An 18,773-nucleotide genomic window follows, 5' to 3' on the forward strand; every position below is an offset into this window, starting at 1 on the left:
GATGCTCCAGGTACTCCAACAGATTCCGGCACATTTGTCGTGGACCTTTCAACGATCAAGTTGGTCCCGTTGTAGAAATGTATCGAAAGCTCTAACAATATGTTGGAAAATATTATAAGATATAGTAATATTTTATTTTAAGTGTGAATGAAAATTGATTTATTTTGGAGTTGTGGCACATGTTCGCCATGAACGGATGCGTCCTTCTCGAACAGATGTGCATCCTTCTCGAACAGATATGCCTCTTTCCTTGGTGACTTTTCGTAAAATTTTGAGTTGGCCCATAAATATTATTTTCCTCATTCATTTTAAAAAGGTAGATTTTTCCTTCATTCATATGAGAAAGTTACAAACACAAGATGGTTCGCTAGACCTTTCAATTGATGTGCTACTTTGGGGGGATTCTGTGCTACTTTGGAGGGATTCCGATCAAGTAGTGCTGAGAGATAGACTTTCATGTAAACCGTGAGCATCTTAGCGGGGACGAATCTGTCTTAAGTACAAAGTGTCACACACTAAAACTCGTCTTGATCACCAATTTGTTTCCATCAATTTTCAGGTTTTGAGTTTCGATTTTACTGCACTCATATTATCGGTTTTTATCACAAATAGTAAACACATTTTTCCAACACAAGGGTTATATATAGTCTTATGAATGTGTTGTTGCCTCGTGCATATAGGGCTTGTGATTCAGTGAATCAGGGGATTGTGATCCCTTCATTGGAGCCCATCCCTTCCGAGATTGATGGAGAGGATTTATGCAGGATTCCATGGATTTGATAAGGATCCCCAACGGTTCAAAGTCTGGCCAGTCCCTGCTCCGCCGTTGCCTTGCTTCGAGCGGGCTGAACTTGCCAATCAGGACAGATTGATGGAGAGGATTTATGCAGGATTCCATGGATTTGATAAGGATCCCCAACGGTTCAAAGTCTGGCCAGTCCCTGCTCCGCCGTTGCCTTGCTTCAAGCGGGCTGAACTTGCCAATCAGGACACGTGTTGGCGGTGTTGCCCAGGCAGCCGAATCATATTGAGTCCTCATCAGTTACCATTTCTTTTTCTTTTCTTTTTGTCCATCACTGTGCCTTGAATAAAGAATAGCTCCCACCTACCTCCACCTCATGTTCACAGGTGTGAGGTGAAATTAGATAGGTAAAAATAAGCTCCATCTACCTTCACCCCGTGCTCCAACCTAACCTTCTACTACGTAATGCCAACAATTACAGATACCATTTTTTCTTCTTTGATCCTTCTATACAATCCTAGTCTATATAACTCAATACCCACAAGCCCCTATTGTTACAGAAGCTGCAATGACGAAAAGAGACATAAAGCTTCTAGGTTTACGGCCAAGCCCATACGTGCATCGAGTCCAGTATGCACTCAACCTAAAGTCCATCGACTACGAATTCCTTGAAGAGAAATTCGGTTCCAAAACTGATCTCCTCCTTCAATCCAATCCTATTCACAAGAAAGTCCCAGTTCTAATCCACGCTGGAAAACCCCTATGCGAGTCTCTCATCATTTTGCAATACATTGACGAGACCTGGACCTCTACTCCGCCCATACTTCCTTCTGATCCCTATGATAGAGCTATTGCCCGATTCTGGGCAGCCTATATCGACGATAAGGTACATCACATATGTTTTGTATGGAAATTAACTTTTGTAAACCTTCTTCTCACTGTATTCTTTGTTTCATGTGTATCGCAGTGGTATCCGTCCCTCAAAGAGATTAGGATGACACATGAAGAGGAAGCGAAATTGGCAGCTATAGAGCGAGTGGTGGAAGGATTAGCATTATTGGAGGAGGCATTTGAGAAGTGTAGCAAGGGAAAGAGTTTCTTTGGTGGGGATAGCATTGGGTACCTCGATATAGCATTTGGGTGCTTCTTGGGGTGGCTGAGGGCGACGGAGAAGATAGCCGATGTGAAACTTCTTGATGAAGCCAAGATGCCGGGCCTGGTGGGATGGGCTCAGAGGTTCTGTTCAGATGATGCTGTCAAGGATGTTATGCCTAAAACTGACATGCTTGTTGAGATAGCCAAGATACTTCGAGGCATGTCCAAAGCCCCAACTCCCAAATAAAGCTTACCTATTACTCTAGAACCAGAGGTAGCTAGATCATAAGTTGTGAGGCCCTTCTTAGAAAAATGATTCCAATTCTCCATTTCGTATTATGTCGAGTTAGTTGGTAATAAAATGTGTTCTGTTGTAATAGTACTAAGAGAGAGCTCTCATGTATAATTACCCAAATTAAAATTTGAGATAGACAATGAAGGGTTGTTTGAGATCGACAATGAAGGGTTGTATAATTACCCAAATTAAAATTTGACATAGACAATGAAGGGTTGTTTGATTAATTGGAACGGCATGTATTAAGCATGAGCGCTGCTACATGAAGTTGTAAATTATCCTGTTTTCATACCATATGCATCCGGAGTTTTTTTGGTAAGTGTTTTGCTGTACGTTTAGAACAACTGTATCATTAAAGTCCTCCAAACTATTAATACCGTTGGCTTCGAAAATGCTTTGGTAAGCGGTGAATGATCAATCCAATGGACCTCTATCTACAATAATCCCCACAGAAGTTGATCTCCTAAGCCTTGCTAATATGACACTAAGTCACTGAAAGCTCTATTTAATGTAATTTTATTTCTATTGGCTTTGGATAATCTCATACAACATACGAGAAAACAAAATGTCACCAATAATCCATACATGAGCATGAGCCACGTTTGAAGTGATGGAATCGAGCACGATCTCGAACAATAATTTCTACATCATATATACTAGAGATTAATTTTGTCACATTATGACAATCATTACATACCCGGAGGTTCTTAAATATACGGATTGGCACGCCTGGCTTCGCGTTCAAAAGGCCAAAGGCTATGGCAAGTCTCTCGCTGTGCAGCCTCAGTGATTGCTTTTTCCCATTATCAAGCTCATCAACTAGAGATGCTTGCGAAAAGTCAGGTACATAACCAATTGACTCGAGTCTCTCCTCAATCGCATCCAAAATGGTGTAAATTTCTTTTGTTTGGGGATGAGACGTGTCTCCAGCAAAAAATTCATGAGCAACACCATCCATCTCAATTGAGCTACAACCAGGCTCTTTTGTCACGCCCTTATCACTCATCATTTTCCTGACTAACCCAACGTCATGCCACCTCTTAGCAGATCCATAGACCCTAGACAAAAGCACATAAACACCGCTACAATCACCCCCTTCTGACTCAATAATTCTCTTGAAGACTTCTTCACTGAGCTCCACACCTGCGTTATTCTTGCAACAAGCATCAAGAAGGCTCCGCCATATCACCACATCGGGTTTCACAGGCATGTTTGACACAAGGTCTAATGCCTCGTCAATAAAGCCAGCACGAGCAAGAAGATCAACTAGGCAACCATAGTGCTCTAACACAGGTTCTATCTTGTAATCCCTAATCATTGTATCAAAATACTTTCGACCCTCAGAAACCAAGCCCCTATGGTTGCACGTGTTTAAAACACCTACAAACGTGACAGAATTGGGCATGAAACCTTCATTGACCATACGAGCAAAATAATCTAATGCTGCCTCAGCTTGGCCGTGCATAGCAAGTCCCAAAATCATCGAATTCCAAGAACTTACGTCACGCTTATGCATCCTCTCGAAAACCTGCTCAGCAATCTCTAACGACCCACATTTGCAGTACATCTCCACAAGCGAGGAGTTCAACAACACACCATCACCCACATCGCTACTGCACTTTCTCGCAACATAAGCATGAACCCACATTCCCAAAGCCAAAGCCCCCAAACCGGCACAAGCGTTCACAACGCTCTGCAGCGTATACCGGTCCGGTTCAAACGAGCTCCGCTGCATTTCATTAAACAGTTTCAACGCACTCTCAAACTCGCCCGCCTGCACAAGTGCATCAATCATAACATTCCACGAAACCACGCTTCTTTCGGGCATTTTCTCAAACACCTCCCGCGCACAGTCCAAACACCCACAAGACCCATAAAAATGTATCAAACTGTTGTTCACGTAAACATCAGAATCAAACCCAAGTTTCAAAACTTGGGCGTGCGTCTGTTTCCCTTCGGATAAACAAAAGAGGTACGCGCAGGCCTTGAGGACGAAGGGAAACGTGTGCTTATCAGGGCCAACAGTTGCACCACTCATCATGTCGTAGTAAGTTAGGATGGCATGTTTTTTGCGGTCCCGGCTGCGAGCGCAGGCTCTGATGAGGGTGTTCCACGCAAAGGAATTGGGTTCGTCGATTTGGCGGAAAACTCGAAAGGCGTAGTCGAGGTCGTGGGGAATCGAGGAGTGGAGGATTCGGCTGAGGAGGAAGAGGGTGAGGTAGTGGTTGTGTTGGGTTGGTGATGTACGGAGGGTGTGGGCGTGGATTTGTTTGAGGTGAGAGATTGAAGTGCATTGTGTTAAGTGGTGGAGAAGGCGGCGGCGGTGGTGGGTAAGGCTGGCGGTGTTGTCGTTGGTGAGAGGGACAGGGAGAGGGTGGGGAGAGAGGCATTGGGTGACTGACGGAACCATGACTGCAGAGTTCTATTGATTACATTTCATTCAAATAGATGTACTATGATTGAAATTACAGAAATGCTACACACACATACAATCTGTGCACAGATTGTGCACAGATTTTGTTGTGGGGCCCACCACGGGTCCCACACTAATCATCCGAGCCGTTCATTAAATGTAAAATATTTTTTCAAGGGTCCCCGTAAAAAATAATCTCAATCCGATATCTATAGATGCTCGATCCAATCGTATAACTTTTCATTATCCGAAAATCTGAATGAAAAGTTAGATGGTTGGATGAAGCATCTATAGGTATTGGATTGAGCTTATTTTTTACGGGGACCCTTGAAAAAATGTTTTACATTTAATGAACGGCTTGGATGATTTGTGTGGGACCCGTGGTGAGCCCCACAACGAAATCAGTGCACAATCTGTGCACAAAAATCTGTACGGGTAGCAGGACTGTTGAAATTATTCGATGTCCGCCACTCAATGCCTTATGCCTAATCATATATTTACGTGGGGTCTAAGTTTACGTGTAATGACCTCACAACAATATCTGGTGAGACGAGCCTTGGGGCACCGGTGCCCAAGGGAATGATCTCTCACTATGAATGTAGATTATCTGGTGGGAAATGTTGTAACACACATGCAAATGTGAGGGATGCCTACTTGTTGCCGGTGGTATTACTGTGTATTGTGTGGTAGCGCTAGCATATACTATGGGAAAGTGGCCGAAAAAAGAAGTGGAGTATTCCAAAAATGGCATGTGCTTGATACCGGTCTGTTCACATTTGTGCTGGATCGGCCAAAGAAATCTCATGTGGTCTCGACAGCGTGCTATTACAGTCGATGCGTCACTTATGACTTTCGGCTAAACGGTGCTGGCCTACTTCTTCTTGGCACTTTGCTTCTCACCGGGCACATTTGTTCTATGGAGCATTAGGAATTGCCAACTAAACATGCACGTATCTTCGAGTCACTTTGAATTTACAATATTTTTTGTATATAAAATTCACAACATTGGTTTTGAATTCATATATTTGGACATAAGTTCATAATCTTATTGTTGAACTCATGCCACTTGTATGTTATGAAAATTTGTGCAAATGTTTCTAATTTTTATGCGAATGTTATGAATTTCAAACAAAACGTTAGTCTATGTATACTCGTAATAGGAATGTGTTTTAATTGGCAATTTGGTCCTGACGTCCAACCGAAGATGTACAGTAAAAGCAAGCCCACTCTATGATATCCATCGAATTGGGCTTGACGTATGGGGGTTTAGCCCGCAGTAAGTCTATGGGTACAGTACTACAGTGGATTGGTATAGATTTTGTGGACAGATTTCCGTGGGGCTCATTACGGGTCCCACACAAATGATCTGAACTGATCATTATATGTAAAATATTTTTTCAAGGACACCCGCAAAAATTAGCTCAATTTGATACTTATAGGTGTTCAATCCAATCATCTAATTTTTCATTTAGATTTCAGGATATGAAAAAGTTAGATGATTGGATCGAACATCTATAAATATCATATTGAGCTGAATTTTTGCGAGGGCCCTTTGAAAAAATATTTTACAATTAGTGAACGGCTCGGATCATTGGTGTGGGACCCGTAGTGAACCCCACAAAAAATCTATGCACAAAATTTGTACCAATCTGCTGTACCCATAGACTTACTGTTTAGGCCGTGCCAATTAAAGTGAGGGCTCCTATACATCGCGTACGGCTACCCGGTCAATAGTTTTGGACGGTTCGATTTTGAAATCGAACGCTCGCCCCAGTTTGTCAATTTCTTCATCCACACTCGCCTGTTGGTGTTGTCTGATTTGGTTGCAGTTTGGGAGGTTTATATTATCAGAGAGTCATCACGCATCTCTCTGGCACCTTAAATCTTTTGTTTAGCGTTTATTAATGGGGTTAGTTAGTTCCTTGCATAAGTTTACGGTTTGTGTATTTTGTTAAGTTAAAAATATTAGTTTGGGTGTACTTTGATTCCCGTTGGCTTGGCATTCTAGTGTTGATAGCTGTCAACGGTGAGCATGCAAGAATCTTGCTCATCTCCAACCAAATGGTGTACTTTTACTAGCACAAGAAAAAGAAAAAAAAGAGTAGCTTCTGGCCATTTAGAAATGGTAGCCTTTTCTTATTAAAAAATGAAAAATTTCACGTACGCACCTGACATTTTACACAAATCACACATAAACACTTGACCTTTCTTAAATTTCATATAAACACCTGAGCTTTCTAAAAACTCATCAATTTAACATCTGACCTTCCTTAAATTTCATATTATCACCTGAGCTTTCTAAAAACTCATCAATTCAACACCTGCCATCACTCTTTCGTCTAAAACCAAACGGAAAAAAAGTTAAGTACTCCAATTTTTATTTGTTTGAACCTGTGCGAAGATTTTATTTTTCTGATCATTTTATCCTAAAGAATTATAATTAATTTTTTACTCTAAAGTTCTCCTTAGTTGACCCTAAAAAAGTCGTAGAATCCAATATCTCTTAGGGCTACATAATGAGAGTCTTAGAGTCAAAAATTAATTATGATTCTTTAGGATAAAATGATTAGAGAAATAAGATATTTGTACCGGTTTAAACGGATTGAAAATTAGAGCACTTAATTTTTTAATATATAAACGATCTATACATGGTTGAAAAATTAATTACTCCAATTTTCAATTCGTTTGAACCGATGTGAAGATTTTATTTCTTTGATCATTTTATTCTAAAGGGTGATAATTAATTTTTAACACTAAGGCTCTCGTTAGTTAGCCCTAAGAGATATTTGATTCTACGACTTTCTTAGAGTTGACTAACGAGAGCTTTAGAGTCAAAAATTAATTATGATTTTTAGGATAAAATGATCAGAGAAATAAGATCTTCGCACAGGTTTAAACGGATTGAAAATTGGAGCACCTCATTTTTTAATATATAAACGGTCTATATATGGTTGAAAAATTAATTACTCCAATTTTCAATCCTTTTAAACCGATGAGAAAATTTTATTTTTCTGATAATTTTATCCTAAAAAATCATAACTAATTTTTGACTCTAAAGCTCTCGTTAGTTAGCCCTAAGAGATATTTGATTCTACAATTTTCTTAGGGCTGACTAACGAGAGCTTTAGAGTCAAAAATTAATTATAATTCTTTAGGATAAAATGATTAAAAAAATAAGATCTTAACACTGGTTCAAACAAATAAAAAATTGGAGCACTTAACTTTTCTTCCGTTTGGTTTTAGACGGCAGAGTGACGGCAAGTGTTGAATTGATGAGTTTTTAAAAAACTCAGGTGTTTATATGAAATTTAAGAAAGGTCAGGTGTTTTTGTATGATTTGTGTGAAAGGTCAGGTCCCTACATGAAATTTTCCCTAAAAAAAATATGAATTAGATTCGGTTTTTTTTTTTCTTTTAACAAAACGAAGTGTTAAAGAATTTGCAACTGGTCTAAACCTTCGACCAGCAACTCGAGGGCAAGCTTTCTTTATTCAAAGAGAGAATAGAGAGTGACTCGAAAGGCTTCTGTTGCTATTACCTGCAGCAGATGTGCAGCAATCAATTAAAAATTTTAAAAAATAGATTTTTAAAATACTAGTACAATAAATAAATACCCAAATAATTGTTACACCGGGGGATGTCTCCTCTTAGTAATTGTTAAAAATGACTAGTCCCATGACTGCAAGTCAAATTGGGTAGTGGGTGCTTGCATGATTAAAAAGCAAAATTGGTGATTAAAGTAGGAGGAATTATTTAGATTAGAGTACAGATTCATTAGGTGGCGCGTCAAACACAACACTTTAAAAAAGGAAAAAAAGAAGAAGAAGAAGATTCTCCCTCTCCACGGGACTCATCATCACAACTCCGCACGTTCTCTCCTCACTCACAACCCCACACCGGTTTCCCACTAGTAAAAGTGGAGTAGTACCTTTTGTACATCATCCACTCACACGCCTGTTACCAAAACTCATACGACCCTCCAATCCCCTTATTGGAACATATTCAATCCATATTTATTTCTTCAAAATATATTAGAGAATAGATGTGACTAAGCAGAGATTTTGTAATTTCTCTATTAGATGTGACTAAGAAGAGATTTTGTAATTTCTCTATTTTTTTTACTATTTGTACTTTTTGAAAGAATCTTAGGCATCCGTTGTCTTTTTTTAGAGATTTTGTCTCTAAATATGGATACCACACTTTCATTTTTTAGAGATCTGATGTGATATGTTAAGGAAATATTTTATAATTTACCCACTTTTTTCCTTCACTTTTTGTTCTGTTTGAGAGAAATTTGAAGGGACTCATACTTTTTTATAAAGATTTGATCTCTAAAATAAAAGTGTAGTTTTCATATTTAGAGGCCCAAACGTAAAAGTAAATTTAGAGACCAAATCTCTAGAAAAAACGATAGATCCCTCCAAAATTCTCCAAGAAAATTAGGGGTGAGCATGGATCGGATTGGTCTGGTTTTATAGTAATCCAATAACCAAACCACTACTTACGGATTATGAATTTAGAGAACCAAACCAATCCATAAAATTCATAAAACCAAACCAATCCAAACCATTCAAAGGCGGTTTGGTTTCGGTTTTAAACCACGGTTCGTTTAAAATTGAGATATCATTACTATAAACTATTTTAAGTACTTAAAATTGCATAGATAACTTAAACTAAAAGTTATATTGAAATTAATATATTAAAATCATCAAAACTCACTAACATCAATCAACTAAATAAGAATAGAATACATTAGAAAGTAAGTTACTGAGATAAAAGAGTAGGAAATCACTTTACTAAGCACAAACCATGTATGTAGCGTAATGAAATTGTAGGAATAGGAAGTTTAGGAAATTAATATTGAAAGTGAAAGAAAAGAATAGGGTGGTGGAATAGAGTATTAGATAAGGAAATTAAGTTTATTAAGTATATCTAAACAAATTATATACTATATGTGTGTGTGTCTATCACACGGTTCGGATTGGTTTGGAATCAGAACCATTAACATAAATCCATAAACCAAACCATCTAACACGGTTTTTATTTTTTTTAAACCAAAACCTAACCACATGATTAAAAAACCAAACCATATTATTCGGTTTGGATTGGTTTGGACTGGATTCACGGTTTCATGGTTATTTTGCTCACCCTTAAAGAAAATAGTACAAAAAAAATAGAAAAAATGCGGAATAAATTACATAAAATTTCTTCAATATGTCACATACATTATTTATTTTGAAGAAATAGGGATGGGTTGTAGATGCTCATTCACTTGGACAAAGCAAACATTACGCATTAAACTAGTGTGGTCTCAGGTCCTATCTAGCAAGTAAAAAAAATGTTTGATCCAGTTTGTGGCCAGGATTCAACCAACACACTCTCTCCTAAATCAAGGGTTAGGATCATCCCAATTCAAAATGAATTATACCAACCCTTGATTGGGTTAGCGGAATCTTGGCCACAAAATGTACTAAGCAAGTTTTTTACTCGCTGGACAGGATCCGAGCCCAACCAATAATGCGTTTCGTCTCCTCTATTGGTAACAGCGCCGTGAGTTTAACAGTTGTTGCTTAAAAAATCTCTCTACCGACCAGTAGGAGTATCTTGTTGCAACAAAATTGGGAATCCCCGGCCGACTCGCCGTTAACAATTCCCAACTCCGATCTTGCCGATCCAGTATCCACTCACAAACAAACAAAACACTCTTAAAAATACTCCTACTACGCCCGAACCTTCTAGAAAAGCCCTATATTGTCACATCACATCACTTCACACGCGAGCGTGAGCGCGAAAGCGACTTTTCCAAAACATTTCAAACTTGTAAAATTTGCTAGAGCAAAAATCAAGAGGAAAAAAAGAGTAGTATTAAGAGCAAGAGTGCAGAACAAAAATTAAGAATAAAAGCGCATAGTTAGAATTGAGAGTGAGAGCGAATTAAGAGTAAAAGCGCATAGATAGAATTGAGAGCGAGAGCGAATGACTGTACTGAAGAATTCAGAACTGATACCCTCTTCATTTTTTTTTTTCATAAGTGGATGTTTTGATCAACTTACATGCATCGAAAATTTTATAATCACAAACATTTTACGCACTCACGATTTATTTGTGTGTGTAGGTCTCTGTGAATGTGAGTGTGCTAGTAAAAGTATTTGTAATTATAAAAGAATTATATGTAGACCTAGATTAATTCCTAAATTCAAAGTTAACGACTAGACAAATTGCAAGTGTCAAAGTTTTTTTTGTCACACGATAGGATGTTAGTTTGTCAGTTAGTTAAATTACTACCATAAAGAGCTGATCGCTGTTCCATCAATCTTTGCCAAAGTTTGAAACGTTTGGCAAATGCTAATAACAACCTAGTGGGCGACAAGGCAAGAAAATAGCAAAAAATATATTCCCTCTGTCCTCTTTGTTTGTCTTTTTTTTACTTTGTAATGTCCCAAATTTTTTTTGTCTAATTTGAAATTAATTCTTGTAAGTTTCATTAATGCTTTTCTCATTTAAAAGTATTGCGCATGGAAAAATGTGCACTCTTATTTAATGCTAAAAAGTGCGGGATGTTTTTGAAAAAATCGAGCTTTTTAAGAGTAATAATTATTGTATTCTCTAAAAAAAATTATTCGAATATCAAAAAATGAAAAAATAAATTGGGACAAATAGAGTAATTTTTTATGAGTTAAGGTGCCTTGAAAGATATTACTCCACTATTAATTACTATTAAAATGCATCGAAAATGTTTTTTTTATTTGTCATGTTTTATTTGTAACAACCAGATCGACTGGGAGGGGGGGGGGGGGGGGGGGGGGGGCTGCTGCCCCAGGGGAGCAGCAGTTTTGGGCTGTCCCGGGTTTCCGGACCCATTACGGTCTTGCTCCGATGATCGGGAACGTTCACTTTGTAGAGCTCGTCGAATAGAATGACTATACTAAAAAACAGCTTAATTGGATATCATTGAGTGCCTGATCGGAGCCTATATAACTCTCGGTCCATGGGTTACAGTGGATTTGATCCAGTGTTTCCGATCCATTCTTTTTAAGATAAAAAGGTTCCAATCAGGTACTTAATGATATCCAATTAAGATAATTTTTTTCATAGTTATTCTAGTCAACGAACTCTACAAAATGAACGTTTCCGATTATTAGAGCAAGACCGAAATGGACCCGAAAACCCGGGAGCCCCCCCCCCCTCCGATGGACTGTAGTAGTAGTAGTACTGTAGTAATATTTTTATTCAACTTCTGCGTATATACTGTACTACATGATACATACATATATAGAGCAGGAGCAATACTGACAAGGAGTGAAACAGTTCCGGAGAGAGAGAGAGAGAGAGAGAGAGAGAGAGAGAGAGAGAAACTAGTTATACCCACCCACAGACAGAGAGAGAGAGAGAGCGCGTGCGCGTCTGTACAATTCCGTTCAAATGGTGGTCGATTACTACAACATCCTGAAGGTGAGCCGCAGCGCGACCGACGAAGACCTGAAGAAAGCCTACAAGAGACTGGCGATGAAGTGGCACCCGGACAAGAACGCCGCCGCGGAAGCCGAGGCCAGGTTCAAGCAGATCTCGGTGGCATACGACGTCCTCAGCGACCCCGAGCGCCGCCGGATCTACGACCTCTACGGCGACGAGGCCCTCCGGTGCGGCCAGTTCCCTCCGCCGACCGCACGCGACGCCGACGACATATTCGCCGAGTTTTTCGGCGGATCTGGATTTGGGGGTGGGGGTGGGGGTGGGGGTGGCAAGAGTCGTGGTTTTGGTGAGAACGGGGGGTATTTTGGGGATCGGGGGATGGGGAAGGCGGCGGATTTGGAGAACAAGTTGCCGTGTACTTTGGAGGAGCTGTACAAGGGGTCCTTGAGGAAAATGGTGATTTCGCGGGTTGTTCCTGATGAGTCCTCTGGGTGGGCAATTTCTTAAAACCCTTTTGAGATAGATTTTATGTTTTTTTTAATCTGCTTAATTGTTTCTCTATAAAAAATAGATGTTTGTGATTTAGGATTTGTTTGATGAAACATGGGTATATAGATAGAGAAATGTGAAGAGAAAGTTTGTTTGGGACCATGCGGAGAGCGAGGGGTTGGGTTTTGAGACCCAAAACGATCGCAGTCGGGGTGTTTGTGAGTGGGTTTTAGGGTTTCGAATTCTCTTCTGCATTGGAGTATTGACCAGTTGACCCTAAATATCCGTTGATTCTCGCAGACCAACGCCACATAATGCAGGTTCGCGTGTGTGAGCATGAAAGTGTCAGAAAAAGCATCTCAAATTACTAAAATTCGAGAGAGCGAGGGCTGACAGTGCGAGCGCAGAGCTAGTGGGGGCAGGGTCTCATAGAAGGATTATGTGACTAAGTCAAAGACATAGCGCATGATACGTAGACAGATACCATAGGCGCTTGATTGGTTTAGCCTTTATACAATAATTTACAGCCAAGAATTGATGATGTATATATTCGCCCTTGGAAAATCCTGATCCGTCTTTTGGTGCCGTTTTTGTGTTTGTAAATATATTAAGACAATCCTTTCTCTCAGTATAAGTCCAATTCAGTCAACATCATCTGATAATTTTACCATTGGTATCTGGTTCTTATTGGATTTCCTGTTTTGTGCGATAATTTTTAGGTCCATAGAAACAAACCTTGGAATTCATTCTGTCTAATGGTCAGTGTTCTTTTCCCCAAGTTGGTCCTTAGGCGCTAATTCCAATGAGTTCTTGCGGATAATATTCACATGCTCCATGACTAATCAGCCAAAGGCAGCATGGAATTCAAGCCATGAATTTGGAATTGGAAGCCACCTCTTTTGAATTGTGAATTGAGAGCATCAAGTTCTGATTCCAATTCCGATGCTTAATCATGGTTCCAAACACAGACGAGAGAATTAAGAATTTGGTCCCTGTGTTGTTCTAGTATGCATGAAACATGCCGTGATTCGCAACTTGCTACTTAAAGACTACGTTAGAATTTGACGTGCATCTTAAGAGCTTTTTATTTGCTAGGTTGAACCTGGCAAATGCAATAATCTGATCAGTTTTCCTCTTTGTTCATGCATTACAGTTTTGCATTCGTCTTTTTAATTTGTCAATGATGCATGGTGTAACTCTTGCAGCCAACCTAGGACTGTTGAGGAGATTTTGAAAATAGACATCAAACCAGGTTGGAAGAAGGGAACTAGAATCACTTTCCCCGAGAAAGGCAACCAGGAGATGGGCATGGCCCCCGGAGATCTTGTTTTTGTAGTAGACGAGAAACCTCATGCCGTTTTCAAGAGGAATGGAAATGATTTGATTGTCAATAGGAGAATATCACTGCTGGAGGCTCTTACAGGGAAGACCCTTGAATTGGTTACCCTGGATGGAAGGAAAATAACTGTCCCAGTCACTGATATTGTCAGACCTGGTCATGAGGTGGTGATCCCAAACGAAGGAATGCCTATCTCCAAAGAACCGGGAAAGAAAGGAAACTTGAGGGTCAAGTTTGATGTTAAATTCCCATCGAAGCTGACCGAAGATCAGAAGTTTGATCTGAAAAGGGTTCTGGGAGGGAGCTGCTAACAAGTTCAGAGTTTGACTCATGAGGGTTGAGGATTTATCATTAACAGCGACAATGCAAGTGCTGTTTGATGTACATAGGTAACTCAGTCAACATTAGAGAGAGAGAGTGTGCATAGTAGGATGATAGTTTGGAAAGCGCTTGCAGTGTGTTATTAGCTTCTTGGAAATATATCTATTTTAGCTACTGTGTTGGCTTCTTGGTCGTCTTTGTGAAATGCGTAAGCAAATATTATTGGTTTCTTGGATTTGGATGATAAGCTAGATTGTTGTTTGTCGATATTCTTTGTTCCTCTAGTGATTGTTATTAGCATCTATTGACTTTCTTTGTGGAATGGATAAGCATCTATTATTGGTGATTCCTGGATTTGGACGATGACGCTAGTTTCTTTCTATTGATACTGTTTGCTCTTTATTCCACTAGTGAACTTTGCTCTTCACAAAATGTACCGTTTCCCGCTTTCTTTATTCCTTAGGGACTGTTCTTCACAATTCAGGTGGTTGTACAAAGTATCCGTCTTTTTCTCAAGGGATAACTCGGTACATAATCAAGCAGAGAGGCCATCTTATTTTAGGTCTACTAATACAGGAGTTTAAAGCACATTGGCAGTCTCCTGTGCTTCTGTTAGCTTATTCTCTTGCTCTGATGCGCTAAAGCAATGCACTGAGCATCGTTCGTAATTCATTTAGTTGGTCCTGTGTTTCTCAATCTTCTTCTGCAGCTCTTCCTTTCTCACCCCAGTTACCTTATCAATAACTCGCCCTTTCTTTATCAGTACAAATGTTGGCATTGTTTGCACTCCGAATTCCTGAGCCACACCCTGTAGTTCCAATTATTCATGTATACATGTTAGTATGGTTCGATTCTTAGAATGAGCAAGAAAGAATAGATTGAAATCGTCAAGAAAGGACAATTCCTTATCCCTAGAGGAAACAAGAGCAATACCATCAACTCATCCACATCAATCTTCATGAACTCAGCATCTGTGTATTTGGCAGCAAACTCGTTAATGACCGGCTCCATGGATCGACAAGGTACGCACCATGTAGCGGTGAAGTCTATAACCATCTTCAATTGAAAATGACAGTTCACAAAAGAAAAGAAAAAGGGGGGGTCAGTAGAGCCAGGGCAAAAAAAAAAAAGAAAACACTGATTAGGAAGAGAATTGTAGGGCATGGTTGACTGGTGTTGAGTTCTCACCAGTTTTGCATTTGCTTTGGATGCTTCGAAATGAGCCTTCCATTTGTTTGAGGAATGGAACTCGAGAACCTGGGAAGTTTTCTTTGGGGTAGTTTTCGCAGAAGATGGTCCACTCTCTTGTTGAATTGCAGGGATTTCGGTTCCTATTCTTCTTCCCCCCTTGGAAGGAGAGTGAGAGTCAAAGAAGCGGGCGTTTGCCCAATGGCTTTGAGTCAGATGCCTGAACATTGTATCACAACTATAGCTTTCAGAGGCTTAGCTATGCTTTCTGATCACTTACCTATGATCTTTGAGAGGTATTATTTGTGTTGAATTTATACATGGGTGGGAAGGCTTTTGTAGGGTTGAATGATGATGGTGAAGAAATGGGCATATGATTCCTGTCCTGGATTAATTTCAAACCGCTGAGTTAAACAATTGGAAGGAATTTGGTGTCCCATGTTGGTTGCTCCGTACAGAGAACTCAACTTTTAAAAGGGGACATGTAATTACTGCACGTATCCGTAGAAAGTCTAATAAGATTTCCAACATTACCTCTATCTTTAAAACTCCTATTAACAAGTTCTGATCATGCCAGAACTTTTTATCAGTTTGGGTTAGTTTGTGGAAATTCACCCACTTTTTTTTTTAACGTTTCAAAGAGAGCAAACAATTTGGCACATAACAAAATAAAATACCACGTAAACAAGATAAGACGGAAGGCCTACTTACTTTCTTCGATGTATTCTCTGACGTGAAACTAAAAAAAGGTCCAAATGGATACCAACCCTCGCATAATAGGCCTCTATGAAAGGCACAAAGAGAAAGGTTAATTCTGTGTATGGTTGTCATGGCATTGCTCATTGAGAAAAAGGCTTTAGTATCACATGTGGAAGGCAGCCAATGTTTATTCCTGTCCCTACTAATAAACAGTGTTTCAGGCAGGAAAACAGGGTTAGATCGGAAGGATGATATACATTCGGTGACTTCCCCATTTTTTTTTTTTTAAACCATTTGAAAGATCTCAATTGGAAATTGTAATTAGTGTAAAAAAAAAAAAAAAACGAGAATATGCTATTTTTATATCCATACGTTGGCATGAGTCCTGCGAAAATATTGCTAATAATTAGGGACTGAAAGATTAGAACAGCTTGAGAGACAATCTTGTTAGGTTTCCATGCATCCAAGTAGATTTAGCAGTAAGACTGGGAAAATGGCCCGATCGAAAGCTTGCGAGCCAAGCCTTATGATCGAGTTGGTTCGGTTGATGAAGTAATTAAACAGCTGGGTTCTTTGTTTGACATTGGCATCATGCAACCTGTGAATGTGTTCCGATTCGAGCCGAGCGTGTCGCACCATCCCACCATATTGTCAACAGTGATTCCTCTGTAAACACACCAATATTAGTGCATGTACTTTAAATTCTCCATTATCATTAGTGGTTCTTTAGATTCTTCATCTAAAGTACTTTTCCAGTGCATGGTTTCATCAACATTAGCCAAACTGGGTGTTTGTTGCCTGCGTCAAGTTAAAGAGGTTTAGAAATCATAAAGACAAAGTGAGAAGGAAAAGTGAGAATCAATAGATTAGGGAAAATGTAGGCCAATGACATGTTTTGATAATTAATATCCGTTAAGGACATTTTCAGTATTAACAATTGTTCTTGGTATGTTCTTGGAGGGTATTAATTATCAAAATACCTGTCATTTTCCCTTCTAATATGGATGCGGGGGGCTGCTAGGCCCACTCCGGTCTCGCTCCGATGATTGGAATCGTTCATTTGCAGAGCTCGTCAAGTAGAACAACTATAAAAAAAATCAGTTTAATTGGATATCATTAAGTGCCTGATCGGAGCCCATATAACTCTCGGTCCATGGGTTACAGTGGATTTGATCCAGTGTTTAGGATCCATTCTTTTCAAGATAAAAAAGTTCCGATCAGGCACTTAATGATATCCAATTAAGCTGATTTTTTTTATAGTTGTTCTACTCGACAAGCTCTACAAAATGAACGATTCCGATCATCGGAGCGAGACCGGAGTGGGCCCAGCACGCGCCCCCCCCCCCCTTCCTTCTAATATTGTCCACGATTCAGAAGTTAATTACTCCCTCCGTCCCTAAATAACTGTTCGGTACGCAAAATTAGACTTTACAAAACATGCATATTTTTTATTAAAAAATTCAATTTTTTTTTTTACAATCTAATAGAACTCATTGCTATCTATTGATTTATGAAAAAATAATAATTTTTTTAATGAAACAAATGCATCTTTTTGAAGACCTAATTTTGCACGCCAGACACTTATTTATGGACGGAGGGAGTACCGCACTTATTCATAAAAATATCATTTTCCCAAACAAGCAAAATAATACTCCCTCCGTCCATTGGTTAGAGTCTAATAATATTCCATTTGGGGCTGTCCTTTAATAAGTGTCCATTTTGTAAAGTTAGTGGATAAAAATTGGTATATTTTCCATTTTGCCCCTAAAAGTAGATTCCATTTTGAAAAGTTAGTGAGTGAAAGTATAATAATGATGTCTCCATAGAGGGTAAGTAGGGAAAATGGAGATAAAAGTTGATGTGAAATGTGCAATGTGTAATGATGATGTCCTTAATAAGTTGGAGTTACGAAATAAGACACTTAAAAGGGGACGGGGGGAGTACTAGTTTTTTTAAATACAAGTTTTTATAGATTGTATTTTGTAAGATTTTGAACTTTGATTTCTACTCCCTCCGTCCCTAAATAAGTGTTCGGAATGCAAAACTAGGCCTTACAAAATATGCATGTTTTTCAATAAAAAATTTAATTTTTTTTGCAATCTAATAGAACTCATTGCTATCTATTGATTTGTGAAAAAAATTTGATTTTTTAACGAAACAAAAGCATCTTTTTGAAGGTCTAGGTTTGCGCATCGGACACTTATTTAGGGGCGGAGGGAGTATTTTTTTATTATTAGAACTTCGATTTCTATTTTAATGACTAGACATTTCATTGTGTTTTCCAATATCCTCTAATTCATGTTCTGAATGCATGTGACTATGTCGAAAAATCACTAATTTCACATGCAATCACTAACTTCACATGCAATCAAGTTGTGTTTGTATCAAGAATTAGCAAAGCAAGTTATTCAGAGGTAGACGTATCGAACTTGTTTTCTTAATACTTAAGAAAAGCAATTGAACAAACGGGCCCTCGCTTAAAGTTAAAAGAGAACAATAAAAGAAAAGACGCAGTTATATTCTTCGATTCTCCTATCATTTTCCTTCCCACCATATGCATCAGAAAGTCTACTAACACAGCAATGTGTACAACTTTCTCAGAAACAATGTGTACAACAGTTTCAGATTATGCTGAGAGAGAGAGAGAGAGAGAGAGAGAGAGAGAGAGAGAGAGAGAGAATTCATTTGACATCACAGAATGAAAAAGCCCCCAAAGAGATAAGTTAGGGAGAACATAATAATCTTAAGCTTTATCACATTTGTGCTCACACTGTCATCCA

General features: G+C 39.0%; 4 protein-coding genes across 4 annotated transcripts; 2 read left to right on the plus strand and 2 right to left on the minus strand.

Annotated features, from left to right (window-relative positions):
- Positions 1-675: 675 nt before the first annotated feature.
- On the plus strand, positions 676-2,296 carry LOC131309935 (glutathione S-transferase U17-like). Its single transcript, XM_058336657.1, has 2 exons — positions 676-1,628; positions 1,710-2,296. Exons 1-2 carry the CDS (start codon positions 1,311-1,313, stop codon positions 2,082-2,084), a joined length of 693 nt encoding a protein of 230 aa, XP_058192640.1. The 5' UTR covers positions 676-1,310; the 3' UTR covers positions 2,085-2,296.
- A 325-nt stretch (positions 2,297-2,621) lies between these two features.
- On the minus strand, positions 2,622-4,594 carry LOC131309934 (pentatricopeptide repeat-containing protein At1g59720, chloroplastic/mitochondrial). Its single transcript, XM_058336656.1, has one exon. It carries the CDS (start codon positions 4,540-4,542, stop codon positions 2,701-2,703), a length of 1,842 nt encoding a protein of 613 aa, XP_058192639.1. The 5' UTR covers positions 4,543-4,594; the 3' UTR covers positions 2,622-2,700.
- Positions 4,595-11,818: 7,224 nt separating this feature from the next.
- LOC131310851 (uncharacterized) lies at positions 11,819-14,452 on the plus strand. Its single transcript, XM_058338090.1, has 2 exons — positions 11,819-12,448; positions 13,652-14,452. Exons 1-2 carry the CDS (start codon positions 11,967-11,969, stop codon positions 14,094-14,096), a joined length of 927 nt encoding a protein of 308 aa, XP_058194073.1. The 5' UTR covers positions 11,819-11,966; the 3' UTR covers positions 14,097-14,452.
- A 77-nt stretch (positions 14,453-14,529) lies between these two features.
- On the minus strand, positions 14,530-15,613 carry LOC131310852 (thioredoxin H4-like). The gene is made up of 3 exons (XM_058338091.1): positions 15,295-15,613; positions 15,040-15,162; positions 14,530-14,914 (listed from the first exon to the last, which is right to left on the minus strand). Exons 1-3 carry the CDS (start codon positions 15,520-15,522, stop codon positions 14,780-14,782), a joined length of 486 nt encoding a protein of 161 aa, XP_058194074.1. The 5' UTR covers positions 15,523-15,613; the 3' UTR covers positions 14,530-14,779.
- Positions 15,614-18,773: the final 3,160 nt, after the last annotated feature.

Source organism: Rhododendron vialii, chromosome 12a (assembly GCF_030253575.1).
Source record: "Rhododendron vialii isolate Sample 1 chromosome 12a, ASM3025357v1".
NCBI classification, from domain to species: domain Eukaryota; kingdom Viridiplantae; phylum Streptophyta; class Magnoliopsida; order Ericales; family Ericaceae; genus Rhododendron; species Rhododendron vialii.